This window comes from Bombus huntii, chromosome 4 (assembly GCF_024542735.1).
Source record: "Bombus huntii isolate Logan2020A chromosome 4, iyBomHunt1.1, whole genome shotgun sequence".
Lineage (NCBI taxonomy): Eukaryota > Metazoa > Arthropoda > Insecta > Hymenoptera > Apidae > Bombus > Bombus huntii.
The window spans coordinates 3767839-3790492 of record NC_066241.1 but is presented as its reverse complement, the minus strand read 5'-3'; the positions used below and the strand labels follow the sequence as shown (position 1 = coordinate 3790492).

Here is a 22654-nt window from a genome sequence, read left to right as displayed (position 1 = left end):
AACTATATTAGAGACAAGATTAAAAAGTAATAATACTATTGTCGATCAACGAACGCAATCACACAAAATAAAGGACGTCATATCTCGCATAATAATTGATTAGCACAAAAACATATTATCGTACATTAGCGATGTTTTTTCTTCTACGAATACAATAGACATAGATCGAAATGAGTAAAACCATTTATGAATGCAATAGATATCGAAATGAATAATAAATAACTGATAACTATACATATTAAAAATACTTAAAATGAATGTCTACTTTGCAAGTTTAGAGTACTTTTTCCTTTAATAAAAACAGTAAGGCCGAAAAGTAGGCATTTTCGGAGGCATAATTAGTGCAACCCAATTGTGAATCCGTCGATATATTCAAAATATATACGAGGTATTTTTTAATTCTTTTTGTACAATCGTAACATTTAACAGTTTTTTTGGCATTGCTTAAAAAGGTTTATATGTGATAGATGGTGAGCACTTTTCTAACGGATCATCGGAGGGTAGTACACTAAAAATGCAGGTACAATAAGTTTTTCTCCCCTTTTTTGAATCTCATTAATCCTAAAGAACATGTTATTACAATTATGTATAAGTCGAGACTCCGATAATTAATCAACAGTATGTTCGTGTGTAAAATATTTATATGAATATATATTCATGAAAGGAATAATTTGTGCTTCCTGATGAAAATTAAATATCTCAGGTCGAAAAACCAGATCATTTCTTATAAGGAAGCTAACTTTTTTGTTTGAACTTGCTTTATCTTTTTATGCGTTACGCACATCATTCATTACGAAATGTAAAATTTTCATTTCTTCTTTTTTTCTTACGGTAAATATTCTTTTTTCTTCTTAACTAGCATTAACACATTGAATATATTGTTTTTCATATTTCATATAGGTAGAACAGTACAACCTGAACTCTTGTGTGGACTTTAAAAGAAAAGCGCACGTGTACAGTATCTTTCCAGGTGGATCTGTTTTTGCATTGCGGTAGTTTTTATGTTTTTTTCTTTTTTTTTTCTTTTTAACATTCCGTTTTTAACATCGGACGTATTCTTACGATAGACAATGAACATGCCTAATTTAAGCTATACGATCGAAAAGAAATTTTCTTCATAATTTCATCAAAAGCATTAAAAAATCTAAAAGTATATACTTTCTTTATGATTAATGATTACAATATTGATAATCATTACGTTTTAATACCATTGCCAAGTCAATTAAAGATCGTAAAATATAATATGCAATAAAAATGGCAGTTGTAAAATGACAGTGATATAATACATAATTAATGATTATTTTAAAATTTATATGTTTCTCTTCGATCGTTAAATAAAAACATGTATGTTAAACTACTTTGCATGATGTAAACGATTAAAATAAGCTACAAGTATAGATGTAGCATATATTCTATTACTCTTAATGAGTAAATAATAACTAGATGCGCGACTATTAAGATATTTTTTCGCCTATCTTTCGTAATGTTCTTTACGAAAAAAATTAATTTCCTCCCTTTTATGAGACGACAAAATTTAACACTTAGCCAACCAAATGGAGAGATCTCTCCACATTAAAGTAAATCGCTACACGATCGATCGGACATCTCCCATTTAGACCTTAGGAACGCGTTTTTCTTTTATTATTATCAGTTATTGTTTACATGGAATTGTTTCCAAGTAATTGGACCTTTTCAGCTTTTATAAAGTACAGTATATAATAAAATACACCAATTTAGTGGTGTTGACTTGTTCGAGCACGATGAGAATAGTACAGTTCGGTGTGGCACGCGCGGTTGCTAAGTGTTAATACTTTATATAAGTAATCTTCCAAATGCAATATAAAACTTCATGAATGTCTATTACCAAAAATTTATCTAAAAATATTTTTATTTTTTAATAACTTATCATTTTTAGATAGTCTTCTAAGGCGTCGCGCAGCTAAGGCTGAAGATTACAGAATGAACTTCATTCGGAAAAATTTAACTTCTCATACAATAATTATTTTCGGTATTACAAACATAATTCTGCTTAAATCTTACTTTTTCTCTTTGAAGAAACTATAATGTTCTTATACTTTGCAGATTTATATGTATTAAAATTAATAATATGTAATTAACGTCGATCTATGAATTACCAAGTAGGCTGGAAAGAACACGTGAATATTTAAGCACTTAATTTAAATGTTTGTCAGACCTGAGAATCCATCCACGCTGTACTTTTTAGCAACATTTCTTAAGAAGAGTTTGCTTCTCGCTTTGGAAATCAAAGGATCCCACGAGGGTAATTCAAGGATCGAAATAGAAGCAGAGGTATCTCTCGATACTGCCACATTTTTTTTTAACAAAAACTGATGTGCTAATAGATATAGATACTAATCAACAAATGAAGCAGATACATGGTGCGCCTCTGGTTACATTTACTTACTTTTTCACCTAGTTTGAACAATAACAATGTACTCTGTATCACAGTATTATATTAGTAGTGTATTTAGTATTTGTCGCATTTACTTTGGATATGGCAAATATGAAATAACAGTAAAATTATACTAATGTAAATCTATATTCTTTGGGGCTAAATGCATATCACAGTGGGAAAATTTTCAACATTTCTATCTTTTTTTTCAAATTCTTATTGGAATTTCCAGAAGCACACCAGTCTTCAATAATGTATCATCTTAAAGATCACGTTACATCTATATATCTTATTAAAGATATTACAGAAAGCTTTACCGCCAACCAGTGGAAATAAGCAGGCAATATTAAAGTAAAAGTATCTTTTACCATTAGTTAAAAATGCACCTTGGGTTATTTAAGATACTTATTTTGTATCTAATATGCAGTCTTATCCTAATTTTTTTAGCTGTGCAACTAATTTTATCAAATGGAAAGCGATAAATTAGTAAACATGTACCTGTTTTCTAAATGATACAAGATGGCCCATGCCGTTTCAAACATTTTCATTTATCTAATCAAGTGGTTGATCACAGGTGTATCACATTCATTTACTTGTCAATTATTAATTCATTTATCATTGTATCGTTCTTTTAAATAAATATTTACAAAATTTGTTGGATCACTCTCTAAAGACAAATAAAATTACTATCAAAAGTTACACAGCTCACCCTAAACACTAAAAACATGCAGTAATTATTTAGTAATGTTTAGTAATGTGTTAGTATTAACATGATATAATTATAGGATTAGGAGTTAGTAATAAAAAATAATTAAGTGCCGAATCGTTCTTCCTTTCATCATATAAAACCTAACCCCTTAATCTACAACGTCGTGGTAGACTCATAGTACGTCCTTCGGGCCAAACATGAAGAACACGTGCGAGAACCGTGGTACGTCCTTCGGGCAACATGCGACAAACTCTCTTTTTTCTTGACTGCATTCGGAACTTAAATCGTAGGGAAAGGGGTTAAACAAACAAAGGAAAAATGTACATTAAATGTAGAAGTATAGTTTTGTACTAAAATGATTGATGTGAATTGTCAATATTAATATTTCAGTACGGAAAGAATTCGTTTAGACTAAATAATTTTTTCGGCATTCTAAGATAAATTGTTTTTACATTCTACCTGAATGTGTCCTTTTGAATAGTCAAACATTATCATTTATTAATAATCTCCTTCGTTTTAATAGCAGAATTTCAATAAATGAAAAAGTTTAAGCCTCATTTACCAGTTTTTGTGGTACTTACAAATACGCAAAAGTTGCACGTTGATAGTGATTTTAAGTTTAATTTCAATTATTTTATATGCTCAACTAGTGCATGCTCTGACTACTGTATAAGTATCAGACTAGCAACATTTATAGATTATTGGAAACTATTTTACGAGTCTGATTTGTAGTAATCTAACTATTTTGAAGTATTTCTTAATCGATGGACTCATAAAAATTATTTTAGACTTATCTGTTTAAACATTGAATTAATGTCATTTTCAAAGCGTAATAATTGATTAGCTAGTACTGCTTGCCAAAGAAGAAATTGTTACGCATGCAGTGACTAAAATAGAGATTTTGCAAAAGCCTGTATAACTACAGGAACACTAGCATCAAAGCCGTTAATTGTCAAAACATTCTTGTCACTCTTCTGCTTACGATAAGTCGACGAAGAGCACACAGCACAATTTATTAATCTGAAAAGAATTAAATAATGTACAATATGTTCGTATGATAATTTTTGCGAAGAAGTAATTTAGAAAGACATACTTTGTATTCGTAAGTTTGAGTTTTGTTTTATATGCCTCAAGAGCTTTTTCAGATGTATCAAACTTCTCAAATATTTGATCTACAATGTTAATAAATACGTCGTATTTATAATTTTGGTGAGCAGCCCATGATATTGGTTTAGCCAAATTTATGTTTCCACCAGGCATTTGTTGTAATCTTTTCATAGCCTGACCAAAGGAAGCAGTTTTATCAATATTCATAACATGAATTCCAAGATTCTTAAACGTGACAATGGTGACGCTCTTCTCACTACGAAGAAGTGCAAGTGCAATCATGCACGCAGCTTCTGCACCATTCACGTTACCGCTACGCCAAGTATTTGTTTCCAACATTGCTTTATTCGTATTGATCGTCACCATATAACGTAAACCAGTTGGTTGAATATGCTAGATAAAAATAATTAATATAGTAAATAAATACATATATGAATGCTTTATGAGCATTTTTTATTTATACTTACAAGGAAGGAAATATTCAACATTTTGTAAAGGGCATCAATGATTTTAGAATTTGGTTTTGACAGAACTGGTGATGGTTTATCAATTTGTTCTTTGATTTTTCTCTTTTCGTACGTTAATGGTCTTCAAAAGTTACATATTAGATAATATTAATAAAATATAGAAAAGGAAGACACACTGGAAATTATTTTATTTTACAACTTACTTTCCAGAATTTTCATAATCTCTTATTGTAACTAATACTAAAGCTGGATGAACCTTATCTCGGGCAATATTTTCTTCATTAGTGATTTGATCTATTATTTTGGAAACTGTTGGCGAGGTTGGTTTCAGTAATTTAAGATTGTGTATTCTTTGTAGATTGGTTAAAAGCATGACTAAATTCATCGATGGTATTAGTGCATTCCAAACCTACATATTATTCATAATTATAAACCAAGTGTATCTTATTTTCTAAAGAATTTTAGTTGTCTTTTAGTTATACCTCTTTAGATTTTAGCAAGTGTCCGGGTACATGATCTAATGTTAGTTTGTACATCTCTAAAAGACCTGCTGCTCGTACTTCATCCGTACAGTGTTTAAAGTCTTCGACATGTTCAATATAATCTAGAATTTCTTTAAGTGTGGGATCTTCTGCACAGTATTTTTTCACTTCTTCTAAACCATGTATTACATATCTAAGGACCATTCCTCCCCCTATTTAGCAGCGTACTGTTTAGTTAAAATTATGTTTACTTATATATGATTAATAAATATTAAATAAATTAGACAAATACCAGGATTAAGAGGTACAGGATGAGACAATTTTATGATATCTTTATGCTTCCAACCATATCTGCCTTTATATCTTGTAACACACTTTGCTAATTCCATTGGTGTTTTTGATAAATACCAGTTATTTACAGCTTTTCTTAAACCTTGACCCCATCCATGTTTTGAACTACCAGTTGCATCAAGTTCTTTTTTTTTACTTATTTGAGAAGCAAATTTTATGAACAAAATGAAATGCTGTGGTGATATACAAATTTTGTTTAAAACTGTATATGCTGCATGACGTAAACTTTCACTTTTCATCTGTCTACAGCAAACAGCAAGAGCAAATACCAATGTTTCTGGATTAGGGACAAGATTACTTTCAAATGCCTGTAAAAGATAAAATGTTTTAAATCGTTATCATAAATTAATTATATATAATTGATTTTAATATTTATCATGAGATCTTACCTTTGTGATGATTTCAATTGGTAATAATTGCTTCTCTGTATTTTCAGCTAATTCTTCAATAGACAGGACATTTTTAGCCAGAAAATAATCATGAACAAACCAGTTTCCAGGCTGATAATCAGGATATTCTTTACCAACATAAAGAAATTGTGATAATCGTACTTCAGGATCGTTTGGATCCAAATCTACCGCCATTTCTTACACAATACTATAAAGAATAATTTATAAATTTAGAGAGTATTGAAAAATAAGAATTTTTTTTATTTTATTTATACAAAAGCTTTTTTTAGTTATACAGTTAGAATTTATTCCTGTATATTTAGTTACATAACAATAATTCATTAACAAAATATAGAGAAATATATATAATTGACAATTAGCAATAACAGTATATTTTTAAAAAATCGATGTTCAAGTAACTTTATTAAAATGTATTAGAAATGTAATTTTGAATATCATATATTTACAACTTTATTTAATCATGTATGTTTGTAAGCGTGTATATGTATGAACGATCTTTTTAACTTTGACTCAAGTATTAGTAATTGTTTATAAGAAAATTGTAGAAGGAGCTAATTTTCATACACACACAGTGTATAATAGGACATAGTAACAGGTATCACTGAATGACCTGATAAGGTAACATAAAAATACGGGATATGTCATTACAATAGTGCATGCTTGGCTTCATAAATCATAGAGGTACAATACTTGTACGGTTGCAAAAAATTTGATAAACTTTTAAATGTCATTATGTACATTCAATCCTTATTACCTTGTGTTAATGGAAAGAGTAACAACCGAAAACACAACCATACAGTACGACGTTTTATGACGTACAAGAATGTACTGACGGAAGAAGTTATATGGTCCGAGTAGAACCTGGGTCAAGTGCAAAGCACGAAAGCTCATTGACCCTCAGAAAACAGTAAATATGTTAACGAAATAGAATTTTTTATATAATAAAAAACAAGATTCTTCTTCTAAAAATTTTGTCTACTATATGCATTTGTTTTTTTCTTTATCAAAATTTGATGAATTTTTAAGTATTTTTCAAAAGATCTCTTTTACCGTAATATACGAGACAATAGTGAATATTCGTTGCATGCGCACACATTAAATTTTTCTTTAGTTACTAGTTTTTAAAATTATAGGTTTAAGATAGTTGAATAAAAAAGAAAAATAAAAATGTTTTCATACATTTCTCATTCATTTCTTTTCAACATTTTGATTTTATTTTTAATTTGTTAAATGATATCTAAGAGGAAATTTCCTCTTTGATGATACCTTATTATATATTATATATTATTATAGCACTATATTATAACTTGTGATCAAGATTCTAAATAATTACATATTTTGTTTTCTTTTTAATGATATGTGGTTTTTATAATGTATGAAATATTGTTGATTCATTATTTTGTTAACAATTTTTTTAGTAAATATTACAATTATTTAAAATAAAATAGTAATTTTATTATGCTCGTACAATATTATAATAGTTTGCAATTATATATAAAACAATATAAAATTTTAAAGAATAATGAAGTTTAAATACTGGGAGATATGGATAAGAAGTTGATTTCATTTTTTGAATACTATCTAATCAGATCTGATATTTAAAAGTCATCACTGTTTTAAGTTGGTATTTGATTTGTTGGCATTGTGAAGCTCAACTAGTAATACTTGATAATGCCAAAGAGAAAATGAGGGTTCTGATAGAGGTTCACGATTGTTCCAAGTGTCCCAAGGTATAGGTGCTGCACCACGCGGCTAAGTGCTGAAGGAGTTTCACGCTAGCATATACAAGAACCTATTTAGCTGTGACGGAAACGAGATATACCCGCTGTGGTTCCACGCTATAAGAGCCTATGCAAATGACAAAATCGCAAAATAATTAAAATTAGTTGCCTAAGAGAAAGAAATTAATTGTTTTAGAGAAATAAAGAAAATCTTTCTTCTCAAACGATAATGGATCAGTAGTGCGATGTAATAATTTCAATATACCTTCAGCACTGGGCCGCTGAGAGCAGCACTGGTTCGGGAACAACCGGATCCATAAGTATGAGCACTCTTATTTCCTCTCTGGCAATACTTTCAAAAAAGTAATGTCAGTACAACGGCCATGGCAGAGTGGTTGCAATCGAAAATTGTTCGTTTTTGCGAACTAAATAACGTAGAAGAAAAACATAATATTTTATCTGATATAAAAATAAAATTGGGAAGTTTAAACAATAGAGAAACTGAGCAGATCTCTCGTAATGTGGATTTTAGTCTATTGTTTGCTCAATTAACCTCAAATGACAGGTATCATAACAATACTGATTTCATGAAACAATTTTTAGTGATCTTCAAGATATCTTTTAAAATATATTTTCTTTTTATTTTTTCATATATTTTGTTAAAAGAAGGATGAAAAAAGCTACAAATATATTATAAATAAAGAATTGCGTTTTTGCTAGATAATCTATTATAATATTAATACAATAGTGGAAGAACATCAAGAAATGAAATAACTATAAAACAATTTACTACTTTTCCCTTACAGAGAATTTGTAGATCAAGTATGTGACATTTTGAAGGCATTGTTTGGCATTTTAGAACCTGGAGAAGTATATCAAAGATATTCAACAGAAATATCTCAGTTGATAATTCATCCAGCTGATGTAGTTAGGTCACTTGCGTTGCATGAAATTTCCTGCATTGTTTCTAATCCCCAAAAGTTACCTTTGCTGCTCAAAGATGTCAATTTACTGGTTGCTGTCATAAATAGGATCGGAGATGACAATCTGGTGGTAGCTAATTGTGCAATGCGTATAATGAAAGAAATTGGTAAAAATCCAAATGGATTGCAAATTCTATATACAGGTGAACTATTAAGAAGTTTTGCTAGATTGTTAGTAAAAAACGATACTGTTAGTTTTCGTATATACGAAATTGTTGTGGATGTAGCAAAATCTTCAAAAGAAGGTCTAGAAGCTTCTGTTCAATCAGGATTTTTAAATAGTTTGTTCGAGGTGCTTGAAAACGAAGATATATTGCTACAGATAAATGCATTAGAAATCTTGACAGAATTGGCATTAACAGAGGAAGGATTAAATTACTTAGAGCAACAAGAAGTTATAAAAAAATTTGTTCAAAAAATAACACAGGCCAATGAAAATCCATTGTCAAATTTGTTGATTCCTGGATTAATGAAATTTTTTGGAAACGTTGCACGTTATTGGCCTAACGAAATATTTTCAAAATATCCAATTGTCGTCTCTGCATTATTTGAAGTAATAGAGAGTGGTGATCAAACTATCCTTGGTGTTGCTTTAGACACATTGGGACATGTTTCTATGCGTGCGGAAGGTAAATATGCTCTGCAAGCTTTGGGAGATGCAATGCCGTGTGCATTGAAAAAAATTGCTGACATAATACAAAGAATGCCTACAGCATTAAGAATTCGTGGGCTTAATAACTTGGCTCTCATACTTGATGTACAAAAAACAGAACAAGACAACAGAATTATGTCACTGACAAAATCATGGTTTAACTCTATGTGCGATGATCCTATGGGTATGATTCTGGCATTGTGTAGGCAACCATTTGCAGATATTAGGCAAGCAAGTTTAGAGGTGATGGCAGTTGTGGCATCTCAAGTATGGGGTCAAGAATACATGTCCTCTTACCCAGGTCTGGTTGAATTTCTGTTGGACAGGAACGTCGAATCATTTAAAGAATGTAAGGAAGCTAAATACGCAATTGTAAAACAGCTAGCCGAAGCTGAACAAAATGTATTCGATGCAAATATAATGCAAAGGTTCGCGGAGTTTGTAACTCAAGGACCGCATTACGTCGAAGCCAATACAGAAGTTGCGGTAGAAGGAGGTGTATGAGTTATATTGTTTTCCTTTTTATTATTATACGTTAAGAGTGTTAAAAGTTATTAACATCTACTGAAAACATTGTATAAGATGTGGAATAACTTTTTTTATGTAAACACAAAAGATATACTATTTATTTTCTATGTTATATCTACAAATAAAATATAATGGTACATAAATAAGGATTTTGTTCTTCTGTACGATGAAGAATGCAGATATACAAAGGTAAATAATTTATTTTATAAGTAATAATACATAGTAACCTTAACACTACGCAAAATACTTACATTACTATGCAGAATAGTGTAATAATGCATAATTGTGCTTAATTTTTATACGCACGCGTCTACATTTTCTCACTGATTCCTAATTTCTTCTTTACATTAATTACATACAATAAAGACAAATAATTTTAGTTAGAAATATAGTATGCCAAATAATCGCGTCATTGCATCATTGTATGCGTTTCCGTTTTTTGGGGGAAAGTATCTTTAACATGCTCACAATAGGAGCTTCGAAGGATACCGATATGATAAATGATAATATATACGATGAAACCAGTGCTCCAAAAAAAGTGATCATCTAAAAAAATGTATCGTTATATTAAATCTATTGATAAATATCTAGAGAAGATAAATTTGTTACTTTTATATCGACGCACCATGGTATATTTTCCTAAATGAAGTGGTGAGTCCAAGTTCATAGGCGTCATTCGAATCACAAGCGGATGTACCAAGTAAGCGCAATACGTTATTCTGCTAACTGGATATAAAATCGGTGCTGACAGAATACTATTCACGTATCCTATATATAGGTATAGATAATTAAAATTGTGTTTCTATAGCTATTTTTAATTTGATAATGTTTACCTCCGTAACCTGTGCTACATGCAACGACGATCCACGATAAACCAAGCGCCCATACGCTGTGACTTAACGAAGAATAACTAGCTGCCATTATAGGACTAAGTTCTGTTTCGTACAGACCATACAATAAACTTGAAAGAGATGCCGAAGAAAGGAGCCATCCTATGCAAATTGTCGTCTGAAAACGATGAAATTATAATTCATAGTAAAATTATCGTTATTCGACTATTAATTGTTTCACGACTATTAACTTCAATGTACCTTGGACATTTTTATTTTGCAATCAGTCTTGAAAAGGAAGTATCCTACCGACATGCCTATAAGATAAGGACCTAATCTAGTCCATGGTTTATCGTAGATCTTATCGAAAAGCGCCAACGGGTCGTCCGAGCTTGGCATGTGATTATTTATCAAAGCAATGTATCCTGTTGTTATCCAGGAGCTTAGTAGTAAAGTAGTCATCGCGAAGGTTGCAATTTTAAAGTGGTTTGTCGCTAAAACTAATATCACGGCGCCAATAATGTAAAATTGAGTATCATCCGCAACATACCAGCTCCAAATCATGCACTGAAAAAATGCGCGATACACTAGGTATTAATCTTCAATTATTATAAAACTACAAAGCTACAAAGCGCGAATAGATATATTCTTCTTTTCGTTCAAGTTAAAGTGGGAATTTTTTGTAAAAATTTGAAAAACGATCGGGCGACTCACCATTTGGTCTACCGGGAATAAAGTATTGATATAGAGTAAATTCCTCCACCAGTAGTTGGGACAGTTGTAATGATCCGCGGTCGGTGGTTCAAACACGGAATTCGAATGAAACCATTTCATTACGATTTGATTAACTCCGAGTATGAACATGTAGGGAGCTGTGAGTCTACAAAATCGGTACATGAGAAGACCGATGAACTTGAGGCCACCTGCGACGATGCCCCGTGTGCCCTGCGTAAGTTTATTCAAGTCTCCTTTCGCGTTTGTCCTGAAGTAGAGGAAACTCACGAGTAAGCCTCCCATGAAGAAGAACGTATCGACGCTGAAAGCTCCGTTCGTTATAGTTTGAAAGAGGAATTTTCTTTCCACAATTTTTCGATATTCCATATTATCCGAGTACTTGAAGATGATAATGCAAGTGTGACCGAGAATAACCCAGGCCATAGATATCGCTCTGAGGCCATGAATGGTACTGATCGTATCACCTCCGACTTTATCGTCACAAATAATTTTTACATTAGCTCGAACCGAGAAAGAAAGCAGCAACTCCTCGAAGACACCTAGCATCCAAATAATGGAAGATCAGCAATTAATATCTTGTAGCTTCTTGTAGTGATTACGTATCAAGGTGTTTTATTAAAACAAAGAATCGCTTACTGAATTTATGTACTTTCGGACTGTCTGAGCGTAGACTACCTTCGTGATCGTTGTTGTTATTAACTGCTAAGGATTGAGGTCCGTTGATGATAGCTTCTGCCGCTGGAACAGGAAGGTAGACCTTACCTTGAAAAGCTGCGAAATATAACGATAAAAGAGTGTCACTGTCTTTGCTACTGTCCCCTTGTCTTGTGATCGTCTGTAAGTGTTAGTCACCTTTTTGTTCTCGGTAAAGGGAACGAGCACGAGAGAGATACTGCGTTTTCTCGAAGCCGCGTCAAGAAAAGCAACATTACAAGAAGGACGTTCGAAGAGAAGAAATTATCTTACCAGTATTGAGAGACTTTTGACTTCTGCCAGTTAACTGGTCAAGTTTCGCGTGCCTTTCCAAATCGTAAATCACTTTTCTTCCTCGAGTATATTTTCTCGTTATATAGATATCATATCCGGTCCCAATTGCCATCAGCAAGACAACCACAACGGTCACACCACTGAAACGTTCCCAATGTTTTTAATTTTCATTTATTTTAATATTTCTCTAGTTTGGTTTTAATACGATTCAACGTACGATAGAATCCAGAAGACTGGGTCCTCGTACATATCGTACATATCATGCTGATCTCGAACCTTGTGAAGCGTCGAATGTTTCATCGCTTGTTCGCTGGCAGCGAGTTTTGCTATCACAGAAACGTCGGAAGCGTTGCACGAGAAAGGTAAACATACTCCTAGATAAATCATTCTTGTCTGCAATTAACGTTAAGCAACGATTACAGACGATTATCCAAGCGGAAAGTTGTTAAATAATATTCAACTATTTACCGTAGGAAATAAAGTGGTATTCACTGAAATGGTCATCATATAAAATCCCAATTTGTGAGGCGACTTATTCGATCTTGTCCCGGTCCAGAGATTATTTTCAGTGAGGCCGCCGTGCCTTTTTTGCGGCTCGCTGTTAAACTCTTTCGCCTCCTCCATCGGTTTCTCTTGGATTTTCACTATTTTTCTTCCATAGTCTTCGTTGATGTAGGCACACTGGGTAGCTGAACCGACATAGTAGGAGTTTCCCCATAGGAAGCCGTTGGTATATCTGCCTGAAGCATCGTTCGCTGCAAGAAAAGAAAAATTTGATGTGATCTTTCGATTAGTAAAGCAAGATCTTCCAAAGGCTTTGTGAAACCGGTAAGCGTACTCTTTTGCTGTGTAGAATGACTTGCATGTTAGCTAGCCGATGACCTACTTCATCGTTCAAGACACTTTCTCTCTGCTCGACGAGTGGCCATTTCCGGATTACTTTGGATGAAATACCAATGGAAGCTAATGTTTGGATATGCCTCGAAACTTATGCGAGTAGCATATAAACGTACTCGACGAAGGATTCGAATGCTCACGGTATTTTCATCGTTGCTGAATAATTGTTCGTTTATACGATAGAGATTTCCCGCGTTCTTACTTAATATTCAGTAACAGAGAATCGTTTGATGTCGTAAGCTAAATATTAGTGCGCGGTATTCATTTACACTTTCATAACCGACGTTCGACCGTAGACGTGGTTCTGCTACATAATTTTCATTACCAAAGATTACGACATCTATCGCGAGCTGGGAATCCAGCTGTTCTCTAACAAGAACTTTCTATATTCCAGAAGAAAGTAATATTATCTAATTATCCTAATCATTATCGTGGTGGTGTTCAAACCGTTTCCATAGATCGCTATGTAGTATATACGGCGCGTATCGTAATTACTAATCACGATTCGTTACATCATTCGTAAATTGCAGTTGTAGGATAAATCGCAATGTCATCGTTCTACACAGAAACAAATATACCGACGTTTCCCTCCGAAACGTTTTGTAATTGATTTCCTGTACAATTGAGTACATCGTCTCACCGGTTCGATATTACCACTGAGACTTTGCTTTTTCTCCTAATTCTATTAGTCTTCCTAATTCTATTAGTCTTATTCGACTAATCTATGAATCAGACAATTCCAATTCGAAAGTAATTCTTGACCTTGCCTATTTGGTATTTGGATTCGATCAATGGAACTTTTACAAACGCTACCGTAACCCGACAAACAACGCAACTCAGAGACATCCTATTATCGATTCCATTCGCACAAAAGTAGAATCGTATACGCGTAACCGCAAAGAAATTAGAATAACAATGGATTTTGCGTACGTGCGGTGATCTCTGACACAATCCTTCGTTGAACAACGAAAGTCAAGTTCAATCTGTACGCGTGACTCGTGTCGTTTCTTCGTTGATTCGCGAAAAAATGGAACCATCTTGCTTACTCTCGCCCTATTAATTTATCAGCGGTTGTTTCATTTCCTTTTCAGTTTCGTTCAATCCTTGTACTCGAACAAATACGGAAGAGAACAAGAAACATACAAGGGATATTTTTACTCGTTATCGTTCAAAATATTCAGCAGTTCGTGACTTACGCTATCTTATAATGTCAGTTACCTTTTCAGGACGTACGTGGGATGCGCGAACGAATGGCGACACACAATGGCATTGAATCGATTTCTGTGGATAAAAAGAGTCTCGTGGAAAAAAAAAAGGAAGAGAAATTAGAGGACGGAACAAAGCGAATTCCACGAGTTCGATGCAGGGAGTGCGACCGGTTTGCAAGGTCTGTTGCTTGGAATAACACGCTTATGGCCGCAGTCTCCTTGATAAAGTTCAAGAGCTATCGCAACGAGAGTTACTAAAAAAACTCTGATTCAGTTCGCTGCGTGTACTCCTTATTCGTCGATCAGCGAATGTAACGAAATTTCTCGGCGCATTCACGCTAACGAGGGAAAGACGCCGACTTTTGCACGTTTGAATGGCGAGTCACGATTAATTACGACCGTCGCTTAATTGAAAACCACCATTGAAATTTGTATTAAAATTCTTGGAATGAGAATAAACAAATAATAAAATTTGATGGAACGAAGATCGATAAGTAGACGAAGTTTTAAAGCGAGTTAATCCAGAATCTGGCGATTAAATCGAAATTGGGATTTGAAGTAATCGTTCCTATGGATCGTGGAATGTAACGGTTTATTTTATCGTTTGCTTCCGATCGACTAAACGTTCTAAATGGCACGTATGCACGATCGATTGGGGAAAGTAATTTGGAAAGAGAAAGGTTCCCCTTAACGTAGTCGTTTGTGTTGCAATATTAATATACGCATGGTTGAACTTTCCTTGATTTTAACATATGAATCATTTAGGGATATTTCTATTACATACATGCATACATACGAAGGTAAATTTATCGGTATTGGTTACATCATTTTGACCTTTTATAACGGATTGTAAAAAAACCGTTTTAAAAGCGATGTCTTGATTCCTGTTTCTCGTTAATTCTTTCGTTAATGATAAAGTCCATGGCCCGAGGATGCGTCCATCGATCGGTTGCATCAAGCTGTGTTATGCGACACCAGCATAAAGTTATAACGCGTTCGACTCTGTTTTCTAACGAGTGGGAAGTGAAACGGCCACTCAAACGTGTTCCATAATCTGTGATCGATGAACGAAAACGTCCGTTGGTTACGTTAGCCAGCGGCTTGTACTTGATCGGCTGATTTTGCAATGAAAATTTATCGAAACTCGCCTGCGAACTATCGACTCATTGTTGGATGCTACGAACGATCGAACGACTTCGTACATGGCTCATAAACTTGGCAATTTAATGCTCGATCGAATGCCGAAATAACTCTAAACACTGGAATTCTACCGATAAACGGTATTCGTACGGAGGCGTGCTTTTCTCTCTATTTAACAGGCTTTAGTTGTCGTTAATTAAAGGGTCTTGACGTACATAAGACAAACAGCTAGCAATGTATTCGGCAGGAATGTCGTTACGTAACTTTGAACGCAGATACGTACATGCTTCCTACTTTTCGTGCATACTTTAGAAAGAAACGCTACCTCGTCGAAAGAAAGAGACGAAAATCAAGTAGATCGGCCTCTGTTTGCAGTTGCGGGAATTCGGCTGATTTTCATTGAAATTGGTGCAAGTTTCGAACAGGATAGAATAAGCACTCGCGTAGGACGCGTTCTACTTGCCCGTGCAAGTTTATGTGGAAGGAAACCTGTTTAGAAGCGAAACATATAATAGAAAGTACATAAGGAAATATCTGTTTATGTAATCCTGAGGTCGAAACGTTAAATCAGACACGAGAAAAGTTCCGATACGCGTAAACTGCGCGTAATTATAATCTAAACGAGCATTTCAAGCATTTCATGATTCGTCGAAAGCGGGTGTATACGCGTTTACGTGTCTTATACAAGAACTGGCCGCTCGAAGATGTCGATAGATCGTGAAACGACGTGTTCCACGAACCAGGAAGCGACAGACTGAGACGCTGCTGTTCCAACGACGTTGTTCACGAACCGTTATTATATCACGGCGTTTATGCAGTCCGAGAAACAGAATGATAAAGGATCGAGAACAGCCGAAGAAAAGTCCAGCGTTACGTGAAAGTTGCGTTTGCAAGCCCGGTTTCCACGTAATCCTTTCTCCGGGCGGTTTTTGTATCTGGTGTGACGTAATTTCGATAATTGCCGCGGTTTCTACTTCGACCGTGTTTCTTCGTGCGCGAGTCTTCCTTGAAACTTTCTAACGTTACCTTTGCGCGTATCGCGAAGGATATTCGCGGAAGTCCCGAGAACACTCATCCATAAGCTTGTCGCCGAGTTAAGCAGCGTGACGCGCTACCGTCCAAGAAACTCTACCATTGTTTTAGAAATAGCATCGAATCTCAGCATAGCTAGATCGCGCATGTCTATGCAAATTTGTATTTTTATAAACATAAGCGAAACAATGGAGAAATTCGTACTCTGCCTATCGCGTTTTCGTTACGTTGGAGATTTTCTTCGTTAAGCTTTTTCCTACATCTACGAACTACGCGCGACATAGTAGCACGCCGGAATAATTTACTTATAATTCTCAATGAGAATTGATTGTAAAATTCTTTCAAATAAAATAAAAAAAAATCTACGAACTAATTTTAAATATCGCAATGGATACGATTAACACATGGAATATCGTAAAGCTATATTAAAGAAGCTGGGAAGGTCGATCGACGTTGAATGCAATCGAAAGTTAAACGACGAATATTTGCATAGTAATCGGCATCGTTACGAACAGAAATTTCGAATGTCATAAAGATGACGTTTCTAACGCTGTTTGTTCTCTCTCTAATAGCCTCGAGGTATTTTTCACCGTGTAATTGCGCTTTGAACTTCCTACAATGATAATGGAACACAGAGCGTCACGGGAGGAGAAAGTCATGAAATTCGCTTCGTGCACTTTTCCTTCGCTTGGAAATTGGGCAGAATTGAACAAACAGAATTCTCACCGGAAATAATAAACCCTAACGTAATTTTACTCTCGCTTGATCGAATTAACGGTGAGTAAGATAACGCTTTCTATCTGGTTATCTCGATGGGGAATTTTAGAAAAATGCAATTTAAACAAAATAAACATCTTTCTCGTTCGAGTTCGTTTCCTGTTAATGGCGAAATTTTCCTGGAAAAATAGTCCCTCGTATGGAAACTGTTTCGAAGGTGAAGCGTTGCTTTCTCGAGTCATCCAGTGCTATTCATTTTCTATACATCCACCAACTTCTTCTTCGTAGCAGGATATGTCGAAAGTACCAGAACGAAAACCAGTTTCTTCCTCTTTAGGCGAATTGTACGGTTTATCGGTCCCGACACTGCTTTCGGAAGTATCGAAATAATCGAAAATAATCGTACGATGTTTAATCGTCGGAATTTCAATGTTACGCTATGCCAGTTGCATAAAATGTTCCAGGAGTCGTTTCTAACAGACGCCGAGAGTACGTCTCGCAACTACGTACGTGTTTATTTAGTTGTACGAAAGATTCGTTCTCCGTGATCCTATTTCCGTCCATTTCTTAAGTGAAAATTCAGCGATGCGATATATGTAACGCCAGAGCAAACCAATAGCGGCACTGGTTTTCCCAAGTTCGTCGGTAAAATCGAACCTCGTGAGTCTAAAATTGAAAAGACCTAGACGAGAGAAACAATCCTGACGCGCTTAACCCTTTCACCTGTATCAGGTGCGACCCTGATCGTACCAAATGGCGAGAGAGCGTTTGAAAATGCGACCCGAAAAGTGTAACGGGTAATATATGGACAGTAGGAAAGCGTATTCTATTCTTAGATATTGCGTAGATGGTAGTATCTAAGTACACATGTCGAGTGGCATTCTTTTTCAATGTGTCGCAATCGATGCAAATGTCACGTCGGTGTTCCGTTTGGAAAAAATTCGAACTAAAGTGCATCTGTGTATCGTGTACCAATTTTCTGCGTAAATTGCGCTGGTAATATTCGAAGCCCCGAGACAGAAAGCCACAACGGTCGTGTTAATGCCGATACTTACGGAAAAGTGGAACACTACGAGACTCTTGCGAAAAGTGGCATTGACCGAGGCAAGCGGTAAAACATTGAAAGCGATTCGTTGTCGGGCCGAGCCTGTGCCGGTCGTGCAAGTAGCCATGGCGTAGCTCTTTGTGTCGCGAAAAGTGAAATTTCTCTATGAAAGTAGGCAAAGCAAAAGGAACTGCCGGGAGGAAGGCAGATGCGTTTTAGCGAGGACGATTCTGGCGAGCTCCCGCCGTTACCGGTGACCCATCGACTTTCGATTTCCTTACCGATGAAAGTGAATTAAACCGCGTGGAATTTCATTCGTTACTGCAGTCGTGTGATCTCATAAGAAACGTTAAATCCGAGATGGGGAGAGATTTTAATAAATCTCGTTAATTTTCCGATAAATTCGTTATGCTCGAGTCCGTTTCTTCCTTTCTCGTATTTGCATCGTGATCTCCGAAAACGTTTCTATTAAAGGCCAACGAAATCATACGCCGTGTTAATCGTATCTCTGGCCGCTGTAACTCCGTACACTTTCTATTCGTATAATAAATTTTTGCTCGCCTCACGAAATACCGTTGTCTCGCGTGTACACGAGAAAAGAGAAAAATGTTTGCTCACGGTTAGTTCCAAACGAATAATCGATGGTCAAACATTTGAACAGGAACCAACTACCGAAGCCATCGACATTTTTAGAAGAAGTTCGATCAGTTCGACGTACCTTTTACAGCCCAATCTTCGTGATTCTTCAATCCTTTGATATACCTCGTAATATCTTTGGCACACTGCTCCTGAACAGGGTATTTCCCTTCTGTCCAATTGTTGGCAAGATAACGCACATCGAAGAGGTCCAACGCTTCCGACAACGTGGTCCAATTTCTATCCGGAATCTTATCGACGTCGGTAAAAGTTCTTACTCGCTGGTCCGCCAAAGAGTCTCGTACTGAATTCTCTGGAACGGTCGAAGCTATCACCCCGCAGATCGCGAAGCTCGCGAAAAGAACGACGAGATACCACTTTTGGTTCATCGTTGTCTCAATTGCTTTTACACAAATCACTAGAGAAATAGAATCGTCCACAGGTCGATTAACTTCAACTAACTATCTCGCATCTCGCTAACGTAGTTTCGATGAATATCCGATCGGAGTTTTCCGTGCACGCTGGAAATCTTAGAAATCGTAAACTATCACAGAAAAAATACTCGTAATCACAGTCGATGCCCAGCTAGCCTTCCTCGTCTATGCCGACAACGACGGATCTTGATCTCTTCAACTCCTCTCAGAGTCACGTGAATCTTTCTGGTTGCATTTTCCGATTCATCCGGCGATGGGCCCTTCGTTTCGAGGCCCTCCCGTCCTAGTTATCATACTTTTGAGAAAGTAGCGAGAGTGGACGGAAGGAGAGAGTATGAACTCCGCGGCACGACTGCCTGAACGATCTGGGACTAGGCTTCCAACTCCTGACAGTGTGACTTCCCTTCCGTGTGGTTCCTTCTTATTCGACGCCCAAGAATCACCTAGGACGACGAGGCTAGCAGTGGTAGAAAAATTGCTTTGCCGGCTGAATATCTCGGTAGTAATGAAAGTGCGAGAAAATGGTGGGGAGAAACCTCCCCATATCGAAAAGTGAGCGCTAACGGTGGCTACCTTAGCCCGATACTCGTCTTGTTTAATACAACTTGTCACGTAGATTCTTAGTTAACATAATTTCATGCCCGTTGACAAAATGAAAGAGGCAGTGAGAGATCGTTTCTCTTGAAAGACGAGATAGTTCCCACACGAGAGTTGTTAAACTTCTCTGTTTTCTTCGTATTTTTTAAAACGGATGAAATACATTCACAAAAGATATATTTAGGTTTATAAATATTTCAGTATATTCTGTACGAGGGCCGTCTGCGCTACGTCTATAAAATATGGTAATGATACGTGCTCAAAGGAAACCAAGAACGTAATTTAATATGGTAAATTACTAAACAAAGTTGTAAATTTCTTCTTTCTCGAGTTTGGTATAAAAAGAAGGTAGGATAAGAAGGAAGCCAGATGTTATTCATTAACGTTGTAAAGCTTACGTAATACCAGATTTATCATACAGAACGGATGAGGATGTTTAAACAACGGTCGTCTCTTGTATCAGTTTCTTTTCTACGTAGAACATTTCGGTACGCTGCAAAAAATAGATTTTCTCCTTTTTCCACGAATACCTTATTAGGAACGTTTAATCGATATAGATACTGAATTTTACGAAGGTACATAAGAAACTTCAACGAACCAACGATGATCACAGTATATGATACTCGTTAAATAAATTGATTAATTTAGTGGAATCGACTATAGAGTCGCGTACGATGCAACGACTTACAAAGTGTACGGTGAGGTTTTGCGTGAATTCGCCTGAAATTGACGGCACAGTCTATCATAAAAGTTTCACAAAAGAAATTTCATGCTATTAGAGGAGTGTTTCTCTTTCTCCGGCGCAAAACTTTCGTCAAACGCTGTCATTGGCTGCTCAGTCGTGCTGAAATTCGTTTTCCTTTTTTTTACCATTACAAGACTTTACTGTCCTACCGTATAATTTCCGTTAGTAATCCTACACAGCCTCCTCCAAAAACCATAATGACTGGCAAAATGCAAATTTTCTACTACCTATAATCAGCCTTCTGCAATCGTTGATGATTTCTTACCTGGTCGAAAGTTAATGTTACATTTTCGACAGATATCGCGTTGAGAAAGCCATTAACATGAACGTCGATGAATTATATTCGCGGCACGTGCCAATAAAACGTGAATCGCGTGAAAAATAGGCACAATGCAGTTACGAAGTGTAGTTGCTTGTTTTATAAATGCACTTGCACTTTTACGTTGTTGCGATACTTTGCGTATCTTTGTTGCTCTTTGGTAAAGTCTTCGTAGAATATTAATCAAACTCTGACCATGACAATGTCGATTTGGTTTCTACGATGACAGAAAATCACCAATTCAAAGTTTCATTCCTGTAGTTTAGTCTATAAATAACACGGTAAAGAGAAATAAAAGATCATATAATTACGGATTTTATAATATCGCAAGTGTTGCATTGTCGTAAAGTGAAACTGGTCGAAGCAAATCGAATTTCGTCTCATCCATTTCTTACGAGAAAGGAACAAGTTTCTGTCGACTATTTTCGACGATTTTCGACGATCTTCGAATATTGAAAGAAAAATTTAGATTCGTCGCTTCGTCGAAGGTTCAAAGTTGGCCTTCCAGTGATTGACCTTCCTTTTTAAACGGATTTCTCTTCAGCGGTCATCGTACTTTCGTTATTACAGAATCTGTAGCTTCGAACGAAATATAACTATACGTCCTTATAGGCAATTAATATAGCTATTTAAACTATGCTGCATTTAATATATCGTTTATGTTTCGTGATTAATGTGATAAGCACCATGTACTAAAGTAAAATATCTTTCAGCTAAAATATCAAAAAATTAACGCAACACAATTCTGCGATACTATATTTGGCGAAGCCGATGAAGTTGTAGCTGTAATAATACGCTATCTATTCAGGAAGTAGTCATGGCCGTCTTTCTAGATTTTGAGATATATACATTAAGCGTAGCGTTGTATTTTGGCCTTTACTTCAAATTGAGAATGGTATGTTGTGCCTTGTCGAGCTGCTGCTTAGCTAGAATTACTTTTACAATCATTATTTAGGAGCGGACGTCTTTGAGGCGGTCATACCTGTTGCAACTCCCGCATGAGATAAAGATCAGAGACGTCACCAGCAACGTTAGCCTCCTAATCTCTCCTATTTTTTCCTGTTCCAGGTAATCCCACAAAAACTCTTCCGTAGATTCATTAATCAGCCTTCCACACGATAGGGACGGGAAGAATCGTATCGTAGTATATCGTTTTATTTCATGATCGTGAATAGTGTATCTAATATTAATAAAGAATTGAATTATTTGTAGTGGTAATTAGTAATTAGATGCCAAATTAAGATTAGAGTTATTTCTTAGCCTTTTTTTTCTATTATCTTAATAAGTGGATTCGAATTCGGAGTAAGGGCACCGTAGAAAGAGAAAGCTGATAAAAAGTGGAAGAATATAAGTTGGTATAATGAACAAGCGAAGAATAATATCACCTGTAAAACATTATTAATGTTTTTTACGCATAAATAGTAGTAGCTAAAATCGTATCGCCAAATTTTGTCTTCGTCAAAGCGAGGGAAGAAGTGAAAGGGGTAGAAAGGAATAAAAAGTGGGAAA

At 35.4% G+C, this 22654-nt stretch overlaps 3 protein-coding genes across 3 annotated transcripts; 1 reads left to right on the top strand and 2 right to left on the bottom strand.

Annotated features, from left to right (window-relative positions):
- Positions 1 to 838: 838 nt before the first annotated feature.
- On the bottom strand, positions 839 to 6999 carry LOC126865275 (RNA-binding protein RO60-like). Its single transcript, XM_050617656.1, has 8 exons — positions 6694 to 6999; positions 5919 to 6126; positions 5471 to 5837; positions 5179 to 5390; positions 4900 to 5105; positions 4697 to 4817; positions 4216 to 4622; positions 839 to 4142 (listed from the first exon to the last, which is right to left on the bottom strand). The coding sequence occupies exons 2-8, from the start codon at positions 6111 to 6113 to the stop codon at positions 4010 to 4012; spliced, it is 1641 nt and encodes a 546-aa protein (XP_050473613.1). The 5' UTR covers positions 6114 to 6126; positions 6694 to 6999; the 3' UTR covers positions 839 to 4009.
- Positions 7000 to 7755: 756 nt separating this feature from the next.
- On the top strand, positions 7756 to 9969 carry LOC126865279 (26S proteasome non-ATPase regulatory subunit 5). The gene is made up of 2 exons (XM_050617663.1): positions 7756 to 8225; positions 8467 to 9969. Exons 1-2 carry the CDS (start codon positions 8044 to 8046, stop codon positions 9797 to 9799), a joined length of 1515 nt encoding a protein of 504 aa, XP_050473620.1. The 5' UTR covers positions 7756 to 8043; the 3' UTR covers positions 9800 to 9969.
- Positions 9970 to 10005: 36 nt separating this feature from the next.
- LOC126865294 (nose resistant to fluoxetine protein 6-like) lies at positions 10006 to 22567 on the bottom strand. Its single transcript, XM_050617695.1, has 10 exons — positions 19133 to 22567; positions 12844 to 13130; positions 12593 to 12768; positions 12355 to 12515; positions 12025 to 12159; positions 11368 to 11927; positions 10915 to 11220; positions 10657 to 10831; positions 10449 to 10591; positions 10006 to 10369 (listed from the first exon to the last, which is right to left on the bottom strand). Exons 1-10 carry the CDS (start codon positions 19437 to 19439, stop codon positions 10241 to 10243), a joined length of 2379 nt encoding a protein of 792 aa, XP_050473652.1. The 5' UTR covers positions 19440 to 22567; the 3' UTR covers positions 10006 to 10240.
- Between the last annotated feature and the right edge of the window lie 87 nt (positions 22568 to 22654).

What these genes read in the sequence shown, in the direction of transcription:
- LOC126865294 (XM_050617695.1), bottom strand. Translation starts at nt 19,439, where the DNA reads ATGAACCAAAAGTGGTATCTCGTCGTTCTTTTCGCGAGCTTCGCGATC. An exon ending in TCAAAAGTCTCTCAATACTG is followed by an intron (nt 12,160 to 12,354) that starts GTAAGATAATTT and finishes TATATTTCGCAG; the next exon opens with CTTTTCAAGGTAAGGTCTAC. An exon ending in ATTTAGGAAAATATACCATG is followed by an intron (nt 10,370 to 10,448) that starts GTGCGTCGATAT and finishes ACATTTTTTTAG; the next exon opens with ATGATCACTTTTTTTGGAGC.
- LOC126865279 (XM_050617663.1), top strand. Translation starts at nt 8,044, where the DNA reads ATGGCAGAGTGGTTGCAATCGAAAATTGTTCGTTTTTGCGAACTAAAT. An exon ending in CAATTAACCTCAAATGACAG is followed by an intron (nt 8,226 to 8,466) that starts GTATCATAACAA and finishes TTTCCCTTACAG; the next exon opens with AGAATTTGTAGATCAAGTAT.
- LOC126865275 (XM_050617656.1), bottom strand. Translation starts at nt 6,113, where the DNA reads ATGGCGGTAGATTTGGATCCAAACGATCCTGAAGTACGATTATCACAA. An exon ending in TCCTGTACCTCTTAATCCTG is followed by an intron (nt 5,391 to 5,470) that starts GTATTTGTCTAA and finishes GCTGCTAAATAG; the next exon opens with GGGGAGGAATGGTCCTTAGA. An exon ending in GATTATGAAAATTCTGGAAA is followed by an intron (nt 4,818 to 4,899) that starts GTAAGTTGTAAA and finishes TAACTTTTGAAG; the next exon opens with ACCATTAACGTACGAAAAGA.